The sequence below is a fragment of the Gracilinanus agilis genome, chromosome 2 (assembly GCF_016433145.1).
Source record: "Gracilinanus agilis isolate LMUSP501 chromosome 2, AgileGrace, whole genome shotgun sequence".
Classification (NCBI taxonomy): Eukaryota; Metazoa; Chordata; class Mammalia; order Didelphimorphia; family Didelphidae; genus Gracilinanus; species Gracilinanus agilis.
Genome location: NC_058131.1, coordinates 690037069 through 690057925, shown reverse-complemented (window position 1 = coordinate 690057925; position 20857 = coordinate 690037069). Strand labels below are relative to the sequence as shown.

Sequence of the window (20857 nt, the reverse complement as noted above, 5' to 3'; positions counted from 1 at the left end):
TCGTGTTCCTTGGAAGAAGGCTGAAGATAGCACTGGCCTGTATTTCCAAACTAACGCAGATACCTATCTAAGCACGCCAACTTTGCTTACCTCAATTCTAAGGCTATGGAATAAAAGCTGAAAGTCCATTTAGAACCCAGATTCTCAGCTTCCAGAATCCAATAATCCAATTTGGCTTCTTGTACTTCAATCTGTTACCCTTAAACCAACAAACAGTAGTACACAGTTTTAAAGGTGCAAAACTAAAGAAAGACAACTGCAGGAAGGTTGCTCTTACATAATAATCTTCACCACAATTTAAGTTCAAATTCTGCCTTGTTTATTTACAAAATGGTTTGATAAAATATCCCCCCACCCCCCCCATACTTACAGCTCTCTTCCACAACACACTTAGGCTGATTTTAGCAATGTTAATAGCACCATTCATATAGTATTTAAAATCAAGAAGGATCTCATTGTGGTCACTACGATGATTCACAATCTTTTACACCCATAGATGAGATAATTGAGCGTACTGCGACTGTTTGGAGCTCCATGGTATGGATTCCTGGGTCCGTCACACAAGGCATTTGCAGTTACCAATTAGGGAAGGTCTCCGTGTTCAGTAGATACTAGGAGAATTTCCGGGCCACATAGTTTAACAATCCGCCATGTTTGTATAATGTTATTTCCACATCATTTTCAAATGAAGCAATCACGCTGAATACTTTTCCAGTGCTTGTCTTTAAAAGCAAAGAAACAAAAACCCGGTACCTGATGAGATCAACTTGTCATCCTTCTACATAAAGCATTCTCTGACCCTTCTCCACTCTGCCCTAATCTCCAAGAAGTGACCTTCCCCCACGAAGCTCACTGCAAGCTTGCTTTACAACAAATTTCCTATGTATCATTAGTCATCTTGGCATCATTTCATTGTTAGAATAAAATCCATGAGGACAGGGACCAGATCTCATTAAAGCTGTAAGTTCCTTCAGTATCTAGCAAAAGGCTCTGTAAATAGAGGCTACTTAATAAAAGTCTGACTGAACCATTAGTAAATTCTCAAAATTGCTAGACCTTGTTTCTTGTTGCTTAACACTCCCCACCTCCCCACCCACCCTGGAACTCCAACAAATCTTTTGTTAATAAGTACAAGTCAGGTGCTCTTTCTATTCTAGAAGAGATCACATGCATAGAGATCCAGGCCTTCCTCAGATGGCTTCAAGGCAGCCAAGAGGAGGTGGAAGGACTTAACTGCTATTAATTTAAAAGAGGGAGGGAAGAGAATTAGGTCTCCAGGTTGTCAGGTTGTGAAGAGACACTTTCCTCTTTAGTAAAATGTGGAGATAGGACCTTTTTATGTAACAGATCCCTTTAGTGGACTAGTGAAATCCAGGGACATCAGAAAACCATGTTATTGTTTTTCAAATTTCATAATAAAAAGAAATGCTAAAATTTCAGCTCGAGATGAGTGAAAATAAAGATGTCATATTTTCCCATCCAAGTTCAAGGACCTGCTGGAATCCCTCTACAGTTGTGTAGTACTTTTATTGCTAGAAATTCCAACACCAGGCAGGCAATCTGGGAACTCTGAGGGACTTAGGAAATTCTACTCAACTTAAAAAATGCTACAAGAACCCTTCTGATTTTACTGAACAAAACCAATGTGATTCAGTCCCTAAGAGTGCTGAGGTAACTAATGATAGCAGAAAAATCAGGAAAGATGTCAGGATGACTACATTAATAGCTTTGTTATGATATTGGGACACAAGCTAGGTGGTTTAAGCAAAACAATTTAGGACAGTGAAATTCTAGAAAAGAGGCTCAATACAGACTAGCCAAGAAGCAAACAAATCAAACATCACCACTCTTCCAAGGCTGGAACTAGAGGCATTAGAACACATACCTCAAAAAAAATGGTAATATAATGAAGCCGTGACTGTATATAGAGCTATTGGAAATATATTTTTCTAGAGAGCTGCTTTCCAGAGTTAAAGAATTACCTATAAGAGCACCATATAGTCTTTTATATTCTAGACAGAATCTCCCTCAAATGGGTCACAACTGATTCTTTTTAAACTGAACATGTCTAGATGACAGCAGGGGACAGAATAGCTCTGTCCTGCTAGCCTTTGAGATGTATCTACTGTGAAGTTTTCTCCCTTCTCCTGTCTGCCAGCATCCTGTTGCCTCAAATGGGCCATGACCCTTTTTTATGAGATGGGAATGACACTAGGAGAGTCAAGCTTGCAAGCTTTGCAGCACTGTTTCAGGCTTGTCTTACCCCGTCATTGGCACCTTGATCATGCTTTCTAAAGGTGAGGCTGTCAGACCCAAGACACCATTGACACCCACTCAGGGGGAAGTGTGGCTATTTGTAAAATAAATAGGAGCCCCCACTCACTGCTTCTCTTTGGAAAGTACACAAACACACACTTGAAAACTTTATGGATACCTTTACGTTTAAGGTGACTCCTGGTGACAGATCTTCAGGGAATGACAAAGAAAACTGTTCTCTGCCAGAGAGGCCCAAGGAACTGGCACTTTCTCCTGGAAGAAACTGCAGTGGAGCGATGCCGATTCCAATCAAATGGTCTTTGTGAATCTTTTCATAACTCTCGGCTATCACAGCTTTCACACCCTATAATAAAGAATGTTTATTTCCTCCAAACTCTTAAGAAGAGAGAAATGGCCTACAGCATGCTGACTGAGAAGAGGATCCTCTAGATGGCAGCCTGGTAGTGGCAACTTCTCTAAAGCTTCACAGCAGAACCTTCTACATTTTGACCTGGAGTGATACAATGTGTCCTCTCCTGTGTTTAGGGAGACAAAGGTGATTTTCTTCCCAATGTACTCTAGAGGCTCTAAACCAGCTTCCCAATACACAAAAATACTCTTCTCAGGGGAAGAAGAGACTGGCACTCTATGGTCCTTGCAAGAAACAGGCCATTTCCCCCAAGACTAGCACTAGATGAAATTGCGATGGTGCTTAAGTCTATTTCTGATTCCCTCTCATTACTGTCTGGGATAGTTTGCACTTAAAAAATGGATCACCAGGATGAAAAGGGATGGAATAACAATGGCCAAATGGTGACAGGTGGCAAGACTGATCTACTCAAAGGATTAGTTGTTTATTGGGTATCATTTTAAAAAACATTTCGAGGAATGTTCTCTCAAGACGACGACATCTCAATTAATGAACATTGCTATTCTACCTACAGATGAATAGAACCTTGCCTCTCTCCAGTTACAAGATGAATAAAGATTTGACAACCTTTCTGAATGTGGAGAAACCCTCCATTATAGAAAAGGGAGTTATAGAGGAGGAAAAAATTAATTACTGCTGTCTATCTATATCTCTTCTCCCTCCCAAAATAACAACAGACTCTGCCACCCCAACTTTCTTAGCACATAAAGATAAAAATACTTGTCTACTCCTGGTTAACATCTGTAAAAGAACATTAAACTTTAATCATAACCTTCTAAAAAGGTAAAAATAGAAAAGTCATACTAAACAATTAAGCACAGACAAACATCAGATAAAATGTCAAGATATTTTAAATTTAAGATGAAGAAGATGGATTTAAGGTAAATCACACTCCCACCTCTCAACTCTCTTTGAAAAGTTGTATACAAGTATAAAATACCATCAAATATGGTCCTTTGGCAGCCCAGTCTCTTGAATTTCCAGAGCCGTATTTCTTTCCTGCTAAAATAATCAATGGAATACCTTCTCTCTGGTATAATTCAGCAGCCTCAAATACATCCAGCTACAGATCAAAAAGAAACAAAAAACCACTGTTAAGTCAGTCTACAGAACACTAGTCAATCACAATCAGCATGATGTCAGTCTATCCTCACCGTCTGTCCCGATGGAAAATGAAGTGTTTTGGGAGCAGGTTTTCCAATAAACTTATTTAGAAGCTTGATATTTGCAAAAGTGCCCCTTGTCATCACAGCATCATTGCCTCTTCGGGCTCCATAAGAATTGAATTCACGAGGTGTAAGGCTAGAAAACAAGACACAAGTTCCAGATTCCAAACCAGATGGAAAAAAAAGATACAGCCCATTTTCTCCCCATTCCCCCATCTCCAAGTTGAGACAAGGGAGAAATAATTATTTGATTTCTGGGATGTTTATAGTCAACATTTAAGTTAATTTTGTTTTGTATCTTTTCATAGTAAGAAATCACTTGGCCTCCTTGAGGTTGAACTATGATTTCTGAGGTTCCTTGTAGCAGCAGACTTATAAATCTTTGAACTCTTCTGATTAAATTTATCCATTAGTCAATGAAAAGGATAGACACAAAAAATTATAACAAAAAGATAACAAAATTGTTTTATTCCTATAGTTTAGAACTGAGGCAAAAGGGGATAATGACTTTTCTTTACTGAAAACAATTCCATATTTATGACTAGAGATCTTAGGCACAATTGGGGAAAAGTGACATTTTTCTAGTTCTAACTGTCATACTATTAGAAATTCCCACAAAATCCTAATCTGAAGTTTTTTCATGGGAAGGATCTTAGATCTAAGTGTCTAATCTAAAAAACAATCATGTGTGTGTGTGTGTGTGTGTGTCTGTTTTAAAACTTTGTTTTCTGTTTTAGTAAGAACTCTAAGACAGAAGAGTGGCAAAGGCTAGGCAATCAGGGTCAAGCAACTTGCCCAGGCTCACAGAGTTAGGAAGTGTCTGAGGCCAGTTGAACCCAAGGTCTCCTGACTCCAGTCCTGGTGCTCTATCCACTGTGCTACCTAGATAATCTGTGGTTTTCTTTAAAAATTGTTTTTTAATAAGAACTAATATCAGGGGTTTAAGAAACAAGTCTTTTTCTGTGGAAGGTGACAATAAAGTGGTCTTGCTCCAGAATAACTATTTACTCTTCATAAGGCATTTTCAATAAAACATTCTTTCAATGAATGGGCTACTACACAAAATAAGTTTAAGCTTCCTACCCCCAGATTATGATGTCATGAATTAGTATACAATTCCATCATTTCTCATGATAGGAGTGGAATGGGATCCAAATGATCATCTTTATTCTGGCAGGGCACACTAAACTAGTCTCTCAAATGAACATAACTTAAAGAAAAAAAGGAAAAATGCCATTTTCCCCACTGAACAGCTGCCTATTGAGACATGGGCTTGATATAAGTGAACTCTATATTTGACGAAATAAATAAGCAAAGCTATGCCTACTGGTCCAGCTTCCATTTGAACCATGCATGCCCACAATCAGGCATGGATCACTTCTAAGAGGAAACAGCATAAATGGGGATGGCTTTGGTAGGAAGAGCCTCAGAGCTGGTAGAAAAAGAATCCATTTAGACCCAGACCTGTAAGATACACACCCTCTATTTGTCAGATACTTGGCGGCAGCGCTACTCCTGGCAATACTTCCAGCAGGGGATATGTGGTCTGTTGTGACACAGTCTCCCAAATAGAGCAAGACATGGGCATTTTCAATAGGTTGCAGGGAAACTGGCTGTTTGGCCTAGAAAATAAACAATGAAGATGTTGAAGTCATTGATTGTTTACAGATATCCTACAAAGATCAAAACTGCATCACCCTGCCAATGAAACAGCACTGTTTTTTCAAGTTTTTAAATAAATACTTACAAGTTTGTCAAAAAAAGATGGACATCTGATATAAGTGGATTTTGAATCCCATGGGAACAAAACAGAATCTGGGGCATCTAAGGAATTCCACCGCTTATTTCCCTTCTGTGAAGAAAAAGCACAATAGACAAATTGATGAAAGTCTTTTCCTTGTGTAGTCCCAAAGGCAGTACCTATGAAATCTGGAATACTGTGGTCAGATCCCATTGCTACAGCAGAAGCCAGATAAAATGGAGTTGGAAAAGGATACAAAGAAGGGCTTCTATTTTCCAGAATGTCTGCAAGGTTTAACTAAAGATCTCTGTCTGCTACTAAGGTTAAAAGGGGACAACGTGACATCTACAATTCTTGAAGGGCAAAAGCAGGCTAAATAGATGCTTACCAGATTCCAGGATATAAGAACAAAGGGCCACCTCCAAAGGTGAAGGTGAGTTTCATGACAAAAGAAAGGAAATAATACTTCTATATACCGTATGGAGTCAACATTAAAAATAACAAGAACAAAACCTTTTTAACTCTAAGAGGTTGAAAAAGACAAAAATATCAAACAAGGCAAATATAAGGGATTTTGAAAAAAATCATGGATGACAGACTCATAACAAATAAAATTAAGAGATTAGCCACAACTGGGACTATATTACAAAGGATGTCAGCATAGAAAGGTATCCCCACACCCTACCTTAAATAACTCCTAGACAGACAGAAAATAGCCTTTGACTTACTTAGTAAAATATTATGTATTAAAACTTCAATTGTAAAACATTTCCAAATTAACATCTACTTCCAATTTAACTCACTGATGCACTGTGGTATTTTTGACTGTTCAGTTCACTTTTTTGGGAAATAAAAGGAAGCCTACAAACTTTCCCTATTGCTGGCAACTCTGGTTTCACATCAAGCATAGTCCAAATGAAGCTACTTCTCTATAGCCAGACTGTTTCTCTCTTCTTTGCTCTATGCTCATTACCTACAGTCCCTGAATACTATTCTTTTTTCTTTCCTTGAAAGTATAAAATATCAGGAAAGGTTCTAACAGTAGGGCCCAGCTTTATGGCTCTCTCATCTACCCACATATACTGTGAAACACTATTGACCCCATCTGTACTAGATGGTGATTCTTCTTAACTAAAGGAGATGAGATTCCTTTTTGAAAGCCTCGAATTCCTTTAAAAGGAGTCATGTCATATGTGCCACTGAAAAAAGTGCTTGTTCCAAACTATCCTTTTCTCAATCAAACATCTTGTTGTATTCCAAAGAAGGGTGCAGTTATGTTCTACTGCAAGAATCCCTACCTCCATTTTTTCCTTTAATTCTTTAAACATAGAGAATATCACATGCTCTTCCTCGACTTTATGAAGCTCCTCTCGATTAGGCCAAATGTCGTGTAGGTAGATGTTTCTGCCTTGAAGATCAGTACCTATTTTTAAAAGTTTTAAAACAGTGCTTAATGGAAGAAAAGAAGGCCAAAATATTGCTTTTCAAGACATTAATTATTATCCAAATAAATTGTTTATCCACAAGTTGCTTCAGGTTAAGGAACACAATATGTATTAAGGTATCCATGTTAGCTGACATAAAAAATAGAAAGAAAATAAAAGTACAAGTCATCATTTACCCTAATAAGAATTATTACATTTCAGAAAATAAATACTACTTTCAGAAAGACTGTATATATTAAGAGATCAAGTTACCTAAAGGCTCAGTCTGGAAATCTATATTCACTGTTCCTGCAATGGCATAAGCTACTACTAGAGGTGGGGAGGCAAGGTAGTTGGCACGGACACAGTCACAGAGACGACCTTCAAAATTCTTGTTGCCAGATAGCACTCCACACGCAACTAAGTCACCCTAAAAAAAAGGGGGGGAAAACACTTCATGTCAAGAGTAAAAAACAACCTGAATATAGGAGCAAGGGGAAACGAGATAACCAAATAGGTTCAGTTACTAATTAGTAGAGAACTACTGATCAGTTGTAATGAACCCCAAATCCTGGCATTTCAGATGTGGAAGAAACCTAAGCAATCACCTAATCCATTCCTTCATTTGACAGCTGAAGGAACCAAGAAGAGAAGGGACTTGCCTTAGGTCTTCAGCAAATCAATGGCCAAACTTGAAGCAGACCTAGATCTTGTGACTCCCAGCCCATGTTTTCTCAAGACCCCACAAAGGAGATAAGGAGAATCCTAGACTTTGGAAAGTAATCCTTATTTCATGGACCCAATGCTTTTCCTACAGAACAAGGAGCAATGAGGAGGCTGTGACATAGGAGAATCAGTTCAAAGATCTGGGGATATTTAACCAGAGGAAGACAAGACCTAGGAATGTGGATGACATGATCTCACCACTGTTTTCAAGTTATCTGAAGGGCCGTTAGGCAAAAAGAATAATTAAAATAATTTTGCTTGTCCTCAGAGGGCAGAAATAAGAATACGAAGGAGGGTTACAGAGTAGGTTGAAGCTTGATATAAGGAAAAACTCTGAATATACTCAAAGTGGAATGGGCCATGTCAGGACATAACAAGTTACTTCTCAGTTGGAGATCTCTGAGCAAAGACTGGATGATTACTCACTCATTGAGGAGGAACTGTTGGGGAGGAATTCAGGGACTGTTTGAACTGACTGATTCTACAATAATGACTCAAATGGCTGACTTGGAAAGGGGCCCCATTAGTGGAAAGCAGTCTCCAAGTATAGATGGGATGATCACTTGTGAGGCAAGTTAAGAAAGGGAATTTCTGCCCAGTCACAGATTGAACCAAAGCACCTAGTAGGTCCCTTCTAACTTGGAAACCCAACTACTCCAGGATAGCATCATTTTACTCCTAGCAAAAACTGTTTATCCTCAATGTCTCCTCTTTCTATGGGACATAAGGAATCACTGTACTCTAAAGCATATTGCAAAATTCAAGAATATGAAATTAATTACTGATTTAGTAACTGGAAAGTAAATGGTTAAGACAACTTTGGGAGCATCTCTCAAGTATATCTTTGCTCATCTACAAACGTTACCTCTTTTATTGCATTCAGAACAGCTTCTGGTAAGGGAGCTGTATTTCCAACACAGGTTGAACATCCATAACCAACTACTTCAAATCTGAAAGAAAAAGGGATTATTGAACATATTATAAAAGGAAAGAAAAGACGCTTTTTTTCATTCTGAACTTTTGTTAAACAATTAAGTCAAGTCACTCAATCTGCCACACATTAGACATAGGTTTCATTAGTATTTTCATTTTTGCTCTCTCAAGTCCAGTCTAATCTTAATTAAGTGACAAGACATAAGAATGGCACTTGAGAGCCACCAAAGCCCATGGAATTCACTCTAAGTGCTGAAAAAATAGGACCTCCTTTCCTTGACAAGGTCAACCCTCCACTTGTACCTTCACTCCCATTCACCAATGGCACTTTGGGCACATTATCCCACTCCCCCACCCTGTCACATCTTCATTTTCTTCTTAACTTTTGGCTCACTACCAGATAACAACAAACATATCCAAGTCTCTCAGACCTTAAAAAGGCTTCCTTTGACTCTACTATGCCCTTAGTTATCAATTCACTCCTAAATAAAAATTTTGGAGTTCACTGCTTCCATTTCTTACTGTAACTCATTCATGGCAGTCTCCTTCCCATGAGCACACTTCAGAATAGATTGTCTCCTGTACCTACAATAGCCCTCCATCCCTCACTTCCACCTGCCAATCTCCAATGCCAGCCTCTAAAAGTTCCTTCTTCCAGCTGCTCTTATTTCCCTGGTCATTCCTTTGTATTAATTTTTGTCTCTACTAAACCATGTTTATATTGTCTCATTCTTGTCTTTCATCCTTAAGCTAGAGACTAGGACCAGTTCATCGTTTAGCTACTGGTACAGGGCCAAATCTGAGCACACTCAAATCTAGCAACCCATTTCTGAGGATACAAAGTGCTTTTCTCACCATAACCCTGAAAGTAAGAGATGGTGCTAATGAGTGACTGGGTTGGGATGTGCTTTCCCCTCCCAAATTCATACCCTTGTCTTATTAACCACTTACTACTTACTACTGTCTTACTAACCATTCTAGTAATTGTCACTTACCCAAGTTTACTAAGGTACGGTAACACTCCACTTGAACTGAGGTAATGTGTAACCATCCCACTGCCAGGAGATAAGCTTGTTCTGATGTAAGGTTTAACCTGGAGACCAGCTTCAACAGCTTTTTTCGCCAACAGACCTAGACAAAGTCAATATATTTCATGAACACCGGTTTTCAAATAACAATAAACCTCAGAACAAAGAAAATCTTATTTCAAAAATAACATCAAAGCCCTGTTCTCTACTCTAAGATTCACTGGATGTGATAAAAGTAATCTATGGCACCAAAAAGGGGTAACAGACAATTCTTCCTCTTGAAAGAGAAAAAATGACAATATCTTTGCCTCATTATGAGCTCTTGAAGGCTACCCTTGGAAAAGAAACAGAAGCTCCAACAGGTCCTTCAGAAAGCTGGAAAGGCCTTGGACAAACTGTCTGCCTATCAAAAAAGACCAGTTTCACTGAGCTCAGAACATCTCATTTGTGAGTTGGCTTTGAAGTAATTTATTTTAAAATAACAGCAACTTGTTGTAGACTATCAAGTCACAGCAAGATTGTGAACTGGACCAGTAGGGGGAGTTATCCACACCACTGAAATTATGAAGCCTTGAAATACTCCAGACTGGCTGCTTTAACTGGTCAATTGTTACCATTTAAAATAACCTGCAATGTGGTGGGTTCATGCTTTCTGCACCATAAATTACTTTAGGATACAAAGACATTAAACAACATTCACCCAAACAAGGATAACTCAAGTTTAACCCTCAACTACATACTAACACGGTCACTTTTGTTTAAACTTCTCAGACACAGACAACATTTCTGATGCTTCCTTTGAACAGCTTAACAGCTCCATGCACACAGCATTAGGGATGGAGTTAACAAACTAAGACTCATGAACTGATTACCAGAATTCAGTTTCAGACTTGCACATGAAGAAGTAATAAAAGACCAAGACTAACAGGAGCAGAAAGTAACCAGAACTTTATTTCTGTGTAATTAAAAGTTTGTAACCAAAACTGTCCCCAAATATCTTGGAATTGATCAGAACCTAAAAGAAGAGATCTCAGGTGTGACTATGTTCTGGGGGTGACTCTTCTGTATCATCTCCCAAGTGGTGAGGAGTGAGACAGACAAAGAGGAGCTGAGGAAGGGGATGGCATTGGGCTGTGAACCAGGGCTTACCTGCAGCAAGCATGACAGATGGATTACAGTTATTGGTACAACTGATCACTGCAGCAATGACAACAGAACCATGAGACAGTTTATACTCAATTCCTTCATACTGAATAGGCACGATATCATTTTGTTTTTCTGTGGCAATTTGAAAGCCTTTAAATCCAACCTGCACAAAATCATACAAATCTGTTAAGTTTCACTTCTTCTTGACTACAACATAGTAGTTTTCTCGCCATTCCTCTGTTTAATCAATAATGACCATGCAGGATGGGAAGGAATACATCTTTCTACAACCAAGTCAATTTTCCAACCATCCTTGTTAAGGTTACCTAGCAATCAGATGCTTCCTATTTCACTGGAACGAGGGACATAGAAGGCGCTTGTAACCCTCCCATCATGGGAATCTCAGAGCAGTTAATAAAGGCCTAAAATAGGGCTAGAAAAGACAACAGAAACAGAGCTGCTAATTTGGCCCCATTGAACCCACACCCCCAATTCGGCCTGGAGGCAGTTGATCCAAAGAAATGGCTGGACTGGGCTACTGCTATTTGGTTACTTATATTCCTAATATAGAAGACGCTGGTGTGCTGATTTTCTATCTTTTTGCAATGTTTAGCATTATAATCAGCAGAAAAGTTTTAACTAGAAAAGATTTACCTTTTCATTTAGGCAAGCTTGGAAATCACTTTTCATATCACTCACAGCCACTCGATCCTGGGGCCTCTTTGGACCACTGACAGATGGAATTATAGAGTTCAGATTAATCTGAATTATCTAGGGGAGGAAAAAGAATTAGTATTCATAGTCACAATCTCCAGTGTAGAGAAACACATTATTTCTCAGCAGTATGAGCCTATCCACATGATCATTTTTTTTTTTAAAAACACAAGAGCCCAATTTTAATTAATTTGGTCTTGAACATTGTGCTAAAATCAGGGCAGACTCTTATGCAGCCATGCCTGGAGTCAGTACTCCACAGTGCAGATGTCCCTCTGCTGCCATATCCCAATAGGAGCTGCCAGTTCTGTATAAATGAATTCTTGTGTTCAATATGAAAGATTATTTATAACATCCAACTTTGTTGAATTTCCTTTTGGGAAAAGATAAAAACTAATGTGGGAATGGATTTAATTTAGCAAAGTCATCGGTGTCACAGAACAGTAATGGTTAGAAAGAGTTTGAGTATTCCTTGGGCCTCTCTGGGGGCCTTCTACCTTGAGCTCCTTTCCTACCTCAGGAACACATATCTGAAGGGACCTCAGAGGGAATGAGCCAGGTCATCTAGCCCAATTTTTCATACTATGTAGGAGATCTCTTCTTTATGTCGAGATGAAAATCTCACTATTTCAGGGAGTAGCTTAGTCTACTGTAGGTCATCTCTCATTATTAAAAAGTTTTGTTTTTTTTTTTTACACAAGGAGGATTATTTCATTGTAACAGGATTTGTCACAGAAATCATAGAGCTGGGCTGGAAGGATTAATTGTGCTTCTGCTCTTGGGAGCTACAGAGCCTCTGAACATTCACATGGCAGCCTTTTGCCTACTTCAAGCCTAGTATCATGCCCAATTGAAGGCTTCTCTTTCTAAGACTAAACAACCTTGGAGACCTGAGTTCTCCACCTTTCATAGCCTGGCTATGAGACTTGGTGCATATTCAATATTCTTCCTAAAACAGGGCACCCAGAATCAAACTCAGCACAGTAAGAGCAATTCTTGTAGCCAGCAGGCCCTCAAGGTCTGTCAGACTGAACTGAATCTAGTATTGGTCCTGTTCACTCTTGACAAAAGAAGAAACCAAAGGTGACAGAAGTCAAGTGACTTGTTCATGAAAAGAGCTAGTTTAGTGGTGCCACTAGGGTCTCCTGGCTCAAGTCATGCATTCTTTCATTCAACGTCAAGCGCTTTGTAAGAGAAAAGCACTGTGTTAGGCCTTTGGGGAGATGCATGGACGAAGGGGCCAGGGAAGGTTGAGGGGCCTTCTCTAAATTGGCATGGTTTTTCCCATGATAGTTCAATTTAATGTAAATGTACGCAAGAGTACAATTTGCAATATAAACATTTCCCAAAATGCTCATAGTTGCTACTGAGGAGTCTTCCCTCCCTCCCCTCAAATGAACTCTCAAGAATTCTGAGACTCTCCACACTAGTTTGGCCAGTATGGATGACAGGCCTGTGTCCAAGGGCATAAGCCCTTCTGGAACCCTGGGTCCTCCCCACACTACTAGGAAGGAGTGGAGCTCTTGAGTAACACTGATGGAGGGTGTTAGGGCTCTCACACAATTCTAGAAAATTAACTTGGGTGAACTTAAGAATTTGTTTCCTTAAAAGTGAATAACACCATAATCATTTAATTGAAATTTCAAAAAGTAGAAAAGTATCTTATTAGATTTGAAAATGCTGGTAATCTCTATATAATTCTGGGTGCTTCTCTAAATTTTCTTATAAGTATTTCCCAGCACTTCTACATTGGGTTGCTGGCAAATTGTTGTACACCCACATCCATCAATTGGATTCCTTGGGATCCCTTTTCAAATTATGTAATTAAAGGGAAAATGACATCTTAGTGGCCACTGGGTTTTTCTCATCTGTATCCCAAACAAGAATTAACTTTTCTCCTAAGAACATCCTGATTTTTAAGACATAAAAGCTGATAAACATTTCTTTCTACTATTTATTTTGGAAAGGGAAATCTACTTTTTGAAAGTAAAAGTCATTTACTTATACTAGATGCTAAAAAATCATGAAATTTACTAAATCTCTAACAGTACTAAAAGAAATCACTATAATCAAAGTCTTTATTTCTAATGCAAAAAAAATCATTACTTTATCCCATACTACTGTGCTATCAATGACATAGGGGGAATATGAACTTGAAGGTCACATTCCTCAAGAGCTCTAGGTGCATGGCACGGGGGACAACAAAGATAAGGCTGCACATACCTGGGAATACTCAGGCTCTGCTGAAGAACTCTGGTCACTTCTAAACAACTTCACAGCTTTAAGGTATGCTTCCATTGATGTAAGCTTCTCTTTGTCAAAACCTGACAAGAGGGGAAAATGTTTTATTAAGGAATAATTATTTTAAGCAGAAAAGAGGCGACAGGGAGTAAGATTACCTTTTACTAAAATAAAACCTCAACACTGAATTTTCTACAACCTGGTTCTTGATAAAATCCTGAAATGGGATACAAATTTTGTCCTTCTCAAAAATTCTCACACACATTAGAAACATGTCACTTTTCTTTCCATTCTCCTGCCAGGCTAGAAATACTGATCATTGAACTCAGACAATATTCTATTTGTAAAAGCCAATCGACCTCTGATGGTTTTGCAATGGTCTCATTTCCCTGGATTCTTTGACCTGGTGAGAATCACTCTCCATTGATAACTTTGGCTTTTATGAGATCCAACTCAATCACCACCTCTTTTTAATTGTCTACCATGTGCTGGGCTCTGTGCAAAGGGCAGGGGCCCAGAGACAAGACCACACAGTGCCTGCCCTTCAGAAGCTGACCTGTACACAGATAAAGACAGTGGAGTGGGAAGAAAACAGAAGAGATTATACCGAGGCTCAAAGAATACAGGAAGAAGAGACTGAGTAAGGTTATATGTCAACAATACCTAGGTATAGTCTTGAAAGAAGAGAAGGAATGTGAAAAATAGAGATGAGATTCTTATTTTAGATGTGGGAATTGGGCTACAAGAAAAGAAAATAGAGAGAAAGATGAGGCAACATATCTAAGTTGAGGAACAGCTCAGCTGGAAAACAGAATTGAGGAAGAGAAGCAATATGAATAAGGCTTGAATGAAATTACTTGGGACCTGAAAGACCAAGCTGAGGAGGGTGTCCTGTCTTGGGGCAATGAGGAACCAGTGAAGGTTCTTGAATTGGAGAGTGATGAGTTCAGATTTATACCATAGGAAGATAATTTTGGTTGCTACAGAGAAGATGGATGGGAAGCAGGGGGTTCTATTAAGGGAAAGAGGGAAAACGAGTATTTACGAGCAGCACCTACTATGTGCCAAGCAACTGGCTAAGCAATTTTTTGGTGTTCTTTATATTTATTATGTATATTTTTTATTTTCACAACCTTGCAATGTAAGTGCTATTATTACCCCCATTTTATAGTAGGGAAAATGGGGGCAATAAGGATTGCAGTTAGTAAGCATCTAAGGTTAGATTTAAACTTGGGGCTTCCTGACTCCAGATCTGTGTACTCTATTCACTGTGATACCTACCTGTTCCTGCTAATCCAAAAGCCTAAGAGCAAACTTTAAAAAAGGATTTGGCACAAGACTGGCTAGGGGCAAGAGTGAGGAATCAAGGATGATGCCCAGGTTTTGTGGTAAGTGAGCAGGAGGAGGAAGGGGAATGAGTTCCATTTTGGACATGTTGAGTTTAAGTTGTCTATGGGAAAACCAGTTCAAGATGCTCACCGGCAGCTGGAGATGCAACGCTGGAGGTCAGGAGAGAGCTGGGACTAGAAAATTAGGTATAAGAGTCCTAGAATGGCTTTTTACAAGGAGTATGACAATAATCAGAACTGAATAAAACAAATGACTTGCAGCACTTTGGGCTATGCTGAAGTTAGAGAACAGGCTCTTCCCACCTTATTTCCTACTATTTTCCCTTGACTCACTTTGAGTTCTAGCCAAATTGAAGCCTCAATCTTGCCCTGCCTTGTCTCACAATCCTCTACAATTGAGGCTGTTGTCCACACCTGAAATGTTCTCCCCCTCATCTCTGCTTGTTGAAATCCTTTGCCTTCAAGAACCAGCTAGGGGTGTCACCACCTCCATGAGGCTTCCCCTGATCATCCTAGTTGAAAGTGATCTTTTCCCTTTCAAATGTGTCTAGGGAACCATCTGTGTCACCACCCCTTCTACTTCATCATCTCAGCTGAATCTGACTTCTCTGTGTACCTCTTATTGATCTTGCTGAACTGTAACTTTCTCAAGGGCAGAGACTCTCACTTCTCAATACATTATTCACAGTACAGTGATGTGGTGACAGCAGGCACTTAATAAATGTGTCTAACAATAGAAGGAAGCAGGGTATAGTGGAAAGAGTCCTGAATTTTTAGGTCAAAGCCCCCGAGTATGAATCTTGAATAAAGTGTGATTGTCAGTAATCTTCCCTGCTTCACTTGTTCATTGTAATATGAAGTGGGTCAAACTCTACCCCCTAAAAAATCCTTTCCTCCTCTAAAATTTATTATTATTTATTTATGAGGCCACTTGATGAAGTCGGCTCCCTTTCAGAAAGTCAGAAAGTTAATTTTAGAATAACACTTCAGGATCATGGCTAAGGCACAAAGTATCACTATTACTTTCTCTTCAGATCCTCTTACCTGTATGTTCTAAATGCTTTAAAGTCACATTATCAACAGGGAAAAAGCTCAGAATAGCACCATATTCAGGACACATGTTTGCAATTGTGGTTCGATCAGTCACAGACAGCTGAGGAACTCCACTTCCAAAGAACTCAACAAACTTTCCAGCCACTCCTGCTTGTCTGAGGTGCTGTATGGAGGAATCCATAGAGAACACAGAGTTATAGCCAATTCTTCACTGTTCAGAGTGGCAAGAAACAAGTTCCTGACAAAGAGTATATCAGTCATCACAGGTTATAAGTCCATTTAGCACAAAAATGTCAACAAAAAAAGTAGCTATTCAAATCCTAAAGACTCAATTATTTCATGCATTACAGAAATAAATTCCACACAAGGAAAGCATGAAAGCTTTTAGTCTAGGCCCTAAATTTAACAGGAAATTTTGACTTTGCCTCCTAGAAAACCATTCCTCAGTGTGTCCTGTCTCCACCCCCCCCCCAACCCGCTAACCAGTGACTGTCTCAAAGTGGCAGAGGGAAAAGCACCTGTTAATCTGGCCCTGCCCTACAATACATATGACTATTAAAGGCAAAGAAAGGAGTTAGTCATGATTCCTTGCATTTTATAGACTTGAAGGTTTTCTGAAATAATTCCTAACATTATCAGAAGGTAGGCAGTCTGAGCTGCCCCATTCTCATCTCATGGATCAGGAAAACCCAAAGCTCATAGAAGCTATGCCTGGCGCCACCATACCACTATTAAGAATCAGAATCAGAATTGGAAACACAGAAAGCTTGAGTTAGAAGCAGCACTGAAGATCATATCATCTAGTCTTGTCTTCTCTTCTTACAGAAGAGGGAACATGTAGTCAAAAGAGTAAGACAAATAAAAATACTGAGATTGGCATATTTTTTTCATTTGCTTCTAAAGGGCTCAAATGGACTTCTTGAAAAAACAAAAGTTATGAATACTGAAAGAACATTGATTAAAAAGCACTTAGGAAGAAACAAAATATATAAACCAACCAGTAGACTACATCACCAAAACTGAGTTGAAACTTACTATACCACCTAGACCACTCAGGCCCCAAATCAGGAAGGCCTAAGTTCAAATTGTCTCAGATATTTCCTAGCTCTGTGACCCTGGGCAAGTCACTTCACCTTGTTTGCCTTGGGTTTTTTTCATCTATAAAATGAGCTAGAGAAGGAAATGGCAAACCATTGTTTCCAGTGTCTTTGCTAATTAACCCCAAATGGGGTCACGAAGAGTTGGACACAACTGAAACACAACAAAAAATCCCAAATGGCCCTAAAAAGCAACACTTATTTTTAGGGGGAGTAGGGTAGGTAACTTGGACTTTCTCTAAACCCTAATGGATTCCTTTTTCTACTACTACAAGCCTCAATTTAGCCTCTATTATCTTTTGGGACCTTGTGCTTTATTAGTCATTTCTCTAGCTTGCCAACTAGTCTCTTAATTAGGGCATAAGGCAATACTGACTTGTTAGAGTCAGCCTGTTCTGTTCTCCCAGGGGCAGCTATCAAAGAACAAATGCCAGGGCCCTGAAAAGATGTGCTCAAATAACAAAGTAAAGCTGATTACCAGAGAACCTTCCATCCCTGTGTTTTTAAGATCACAAATCTCAAAGGTTTGTTAAAAAAAAAAAGTGATGAAAACACCCTGAACACTTAAGCAGAATAAGACTACTATCACCAGTTCATTTATTAATCTTGAAATTATCCTGAGAGGGTCAAATGACAAATGTAAAACATGGTGCATGCACACAAAAATACCAAGAAGAAGGTCTTAGTGTGGGGGGGCTTCTGAGAGAGGCAGACAGGTAGAGTATAACCCTGAAGGCCACCTCTTCCCTGCTCTCTTAGAGAATCTTAGACTAGTCTCAAGAGCTTTCTTGTGTGTAAAGTGAGAGGTCTGGATGAAACAAGCCCCAAAGCCTCTGAGCCTATGAAATGGTCAAGATGACAGGGGAGGAAAAGATGGAAGACCTTTCTCTCACCAAACTCTGGCAACACCTGGTAATACCTTGTAAAGAAAGATCCCTGTGCCGAAGCAGGCTAGTGCCTGCTTTATACCCTGGCCTTAGGGAGATGTCTGGGGCCTAAGAGGTCAAGTGATCATCAGGGTCCCATAGCCAGCATGTGATAAGGGAGATTGAAACCAATTCTACCCACTAATCCTGCTGCTTCTCTGCCTAAGTCATACAAAAAGGAAAACTATTAAATTAGGAATTATAGACTTAATTAAGCTCTTGTTCTAGTAAGGTATTTATAGCTAATGAAGTGTTATAGTAAACTAATAATTTATTCATTGCCCTTAACCAATCAATCCTGCTATTTCCACAGTTAAATGACCTTTGACTTAGGACATGTACTCCCTCTATTGAGGAATGCTCTGACTTAGCACACTGTCTTCCAGAGTTGCATTGGTTGAAAAATTCATCCCTTTTGTCCAGTAACAAAGCTCTCTTTGCAAGGCTATTCCTCAGCCTGCCCAAGTCAGCTGGACAGGTCAGTTTACATTCTCCTGGTTCAGCCTTTGAGAACTGAGTTACTTCTATGCCCGGATGAAGTAGAGTAGGGCTTTGGCAAGGCAGGTGGCAAAATTCTCATAAAAATAAGGTTAGCTAGGGTATCTATTGAAATAATATTTTAACTTACCTTTGTAATACCAAGAACCACATCTATGGATGTAGCCAAAGAACTTGACGACCCAATCAATTCACACCCGACCACCTCAGGCAGAGTAAGAGAGACTGGGAGACCAAGCATAACTGCTTCTGTCTCGATGCCGCCAACTCCTAATTAATAGATAAGACACATTTATCAGCATGGTGTATTAGAAAATAATAACATAAGTTTTCTTTTCTACCTCACATAAACTGTCTTACAAAGGCACTGGACAAGGCCAATGGCCAGTTAAATCCCTGAAGCTGTCTTCACCTAAAAGTTAATTTGCTAAGACAATTATAATTTGATGAGAAGGAGCTGCCACAGTCCTCTCACCTTACTAATGAGGGGACTGAAGAGTGGAGTGATTTGCATGAAACTAACAGCAAGTTGGAGGAAGAGCTGCTAGGTCCTTCCTGACTTCTGACTCTTGTCAGAATTTTTTCTGAGTTTAAATTGTGAGTTTACCTGCCCAGTTACCCATTTCTCTAACCTGGACATTTCATCTTATTGATTCCTAGAACAGGGTAACAGAGAAGATGGTCAGGAGAGACACGTCAAAAATCAAAGAGATCCAGCCAAGCTAAATTCTTGTTCTCTCCAGGCTTCTCTAGAACTCATACTCAATTCATACTTCCTGAGTTAGTTTTCCAGGCTTCAACTAAGAGAAAATCAAGATAGCCTGCATGGTTACTCAATAGGTCTTTGTAGGATAAAGGTTAAGAGCAACAAGCTTCATTAACATTCAATATCAGTGACAGGTCATCTGTGATATATGAAATCTGGGCTATATCTCTTGACTCATTAGTGACTGCAAAGATTAAAACTTTAAAAAGCATCTCTATGAAGAACTAAAATGACAAATTTTATGACTGCAACTTTCAAATTTGCATGCACGATCTTTCTGGTTAACAAGTGGCTATAAAAGAACAGACACAGTTATTATGCTCCTTCAAGATGCCGAACTTTCACTGTAAAAAAACGGCCACTTAGAGACCGAGAGAGAATCAATTTTCACTTTCTAAGAAAAGACTAAGCAAGAAATAACAGTAACATTTAGGTTATCTGCAACAAACAGACCATGTCATTTACTTACCCCATCCTAAGATGCCCAAGCCATTCACCATAGTTATATGAGAGTCTGTTCCAACCACACTGTCTGGAAAGAAGAGGTCCTCTCCTTCAAAAACCACTCTTGACAAATACTCCAAATTGACTTGATGGGCCATTCCGGTTCCAGGGGGAATTAGAGTCACATTCTTAAACACTTTCGAACTCCACTATATGGTTTACAAGTAAAAAGATGGAAATGTTAGTTCATGCTTATAGAAATTTTTGATTATTTCACAATTATGCATAAATTGGCATTTAAAATATTGGAATTAATGTCCAATTTAAAGTCTCTACAAGACATGAAAATAGGGAAATGTTAACATTACGAAATATAAACTTTAAAGAAAAATTTACTTCAAATAAATCACCAAGTAAAATGCTCAATATGTTCCTGATGATTGAAATCTTTCATAATTTTACAAGTCTCCATACAAGTGTTTTAATTCCTTCAATGATTTACATACCTTGAAAAACTGCAGTCTTTCTCGATTTCTGCCGAATTCTACCTCTTGATTTTTTAACACTGTTTCAGGCCTAAAGGGCAAAACAGCTAATATTAAACTTACTGTTACATAAAACAAAGAGTTCCTTCTTATATTATGTGGTCACACTCACTCATACACTCTCTCTCAAATAATTTTATTTTCCAACCATGAAGAAATATTCCTCTTAAGTCAGAAGACAGGGATTTTCTTGCCTTATAACATTAAATGAGATGGCAAATATTAAACCTAACTATTGTTATTTGTTCCTGTTTTGCAATGCCCTCAAACATAACCAACACTAGGAGAAATTTTGGGAAATCCACTTTCATTTGTTTTATGGTTTAGATGAAAACTATGATAAAAGTAATGTGAGAGGTTCTGGTGGGTCTTGC

General features: G+C 38.9%; 1 protein-coding gene across 2 annotated transcripts in view; it reads right to left on the bottom strand.

Annotated features, from left to right (window-relative positions):
- Positions 1-316: 316 nt before the first annotated feature.
- IREB2 (iron responsive element binding protein 2) overlaps positions 317-20857 on the bottom strand; it is a 35385-nt gene continuing 14844 nt past the window's right edge. For both annotated transcript variants that reach the window (XM_044662898.1, XM_044662899.1), the window contains exons 6-22: positions 20445-20514; positions 19964-20147; positions 18859-18998; positions 16199-16370; positions 13788-13888; positions 11505-11621; positions 10854-11013; positions 9672-9807; positions 8609-8693; positions 7291-7447; positions 6892-7016; positions 5600-5704; positions 5332-5474; positions 3841-3988; positions 3627-3749; positions 2435-2620; positions 317-722 (exon numbers count right to left, since the gene is read on the bottom strand). In XM_044662898.1, coding sequence (XP_044518833.1) covers positions 612-722; positions 2435-2620; positions 3627-3749; positions 3841-3988; positions 5332-5474; positions 5600-5704; positions 6892-7016; positions 7291-7447; positions 8609-8693; positions 9672-9807; positions 10854-11013; positions 11505-11621; positions 13788-13888; positions 16199-16370; positions 18859-18998; positions 19964-20147; positions 20445-20514 — 2263 coding nt within the window. In that variant the 3' untranslated portion in view covers positions 317-611. The remainder of the gene's footprint in view (positions 723-2434; positions 2621-3626; positions 3750-3840; positions 3989-5331; positions 5475-5599; positions 5705-6891; positions 7017-7290; positions 7448-8608; positions 8694-9671; positions 9808-10853; positions 11014-11504; positions 11622-13787; positions 13889-16198; positions 16371-18858; positions 18999-19963; positions 20148-20444; positions 20515-20857) is intronic.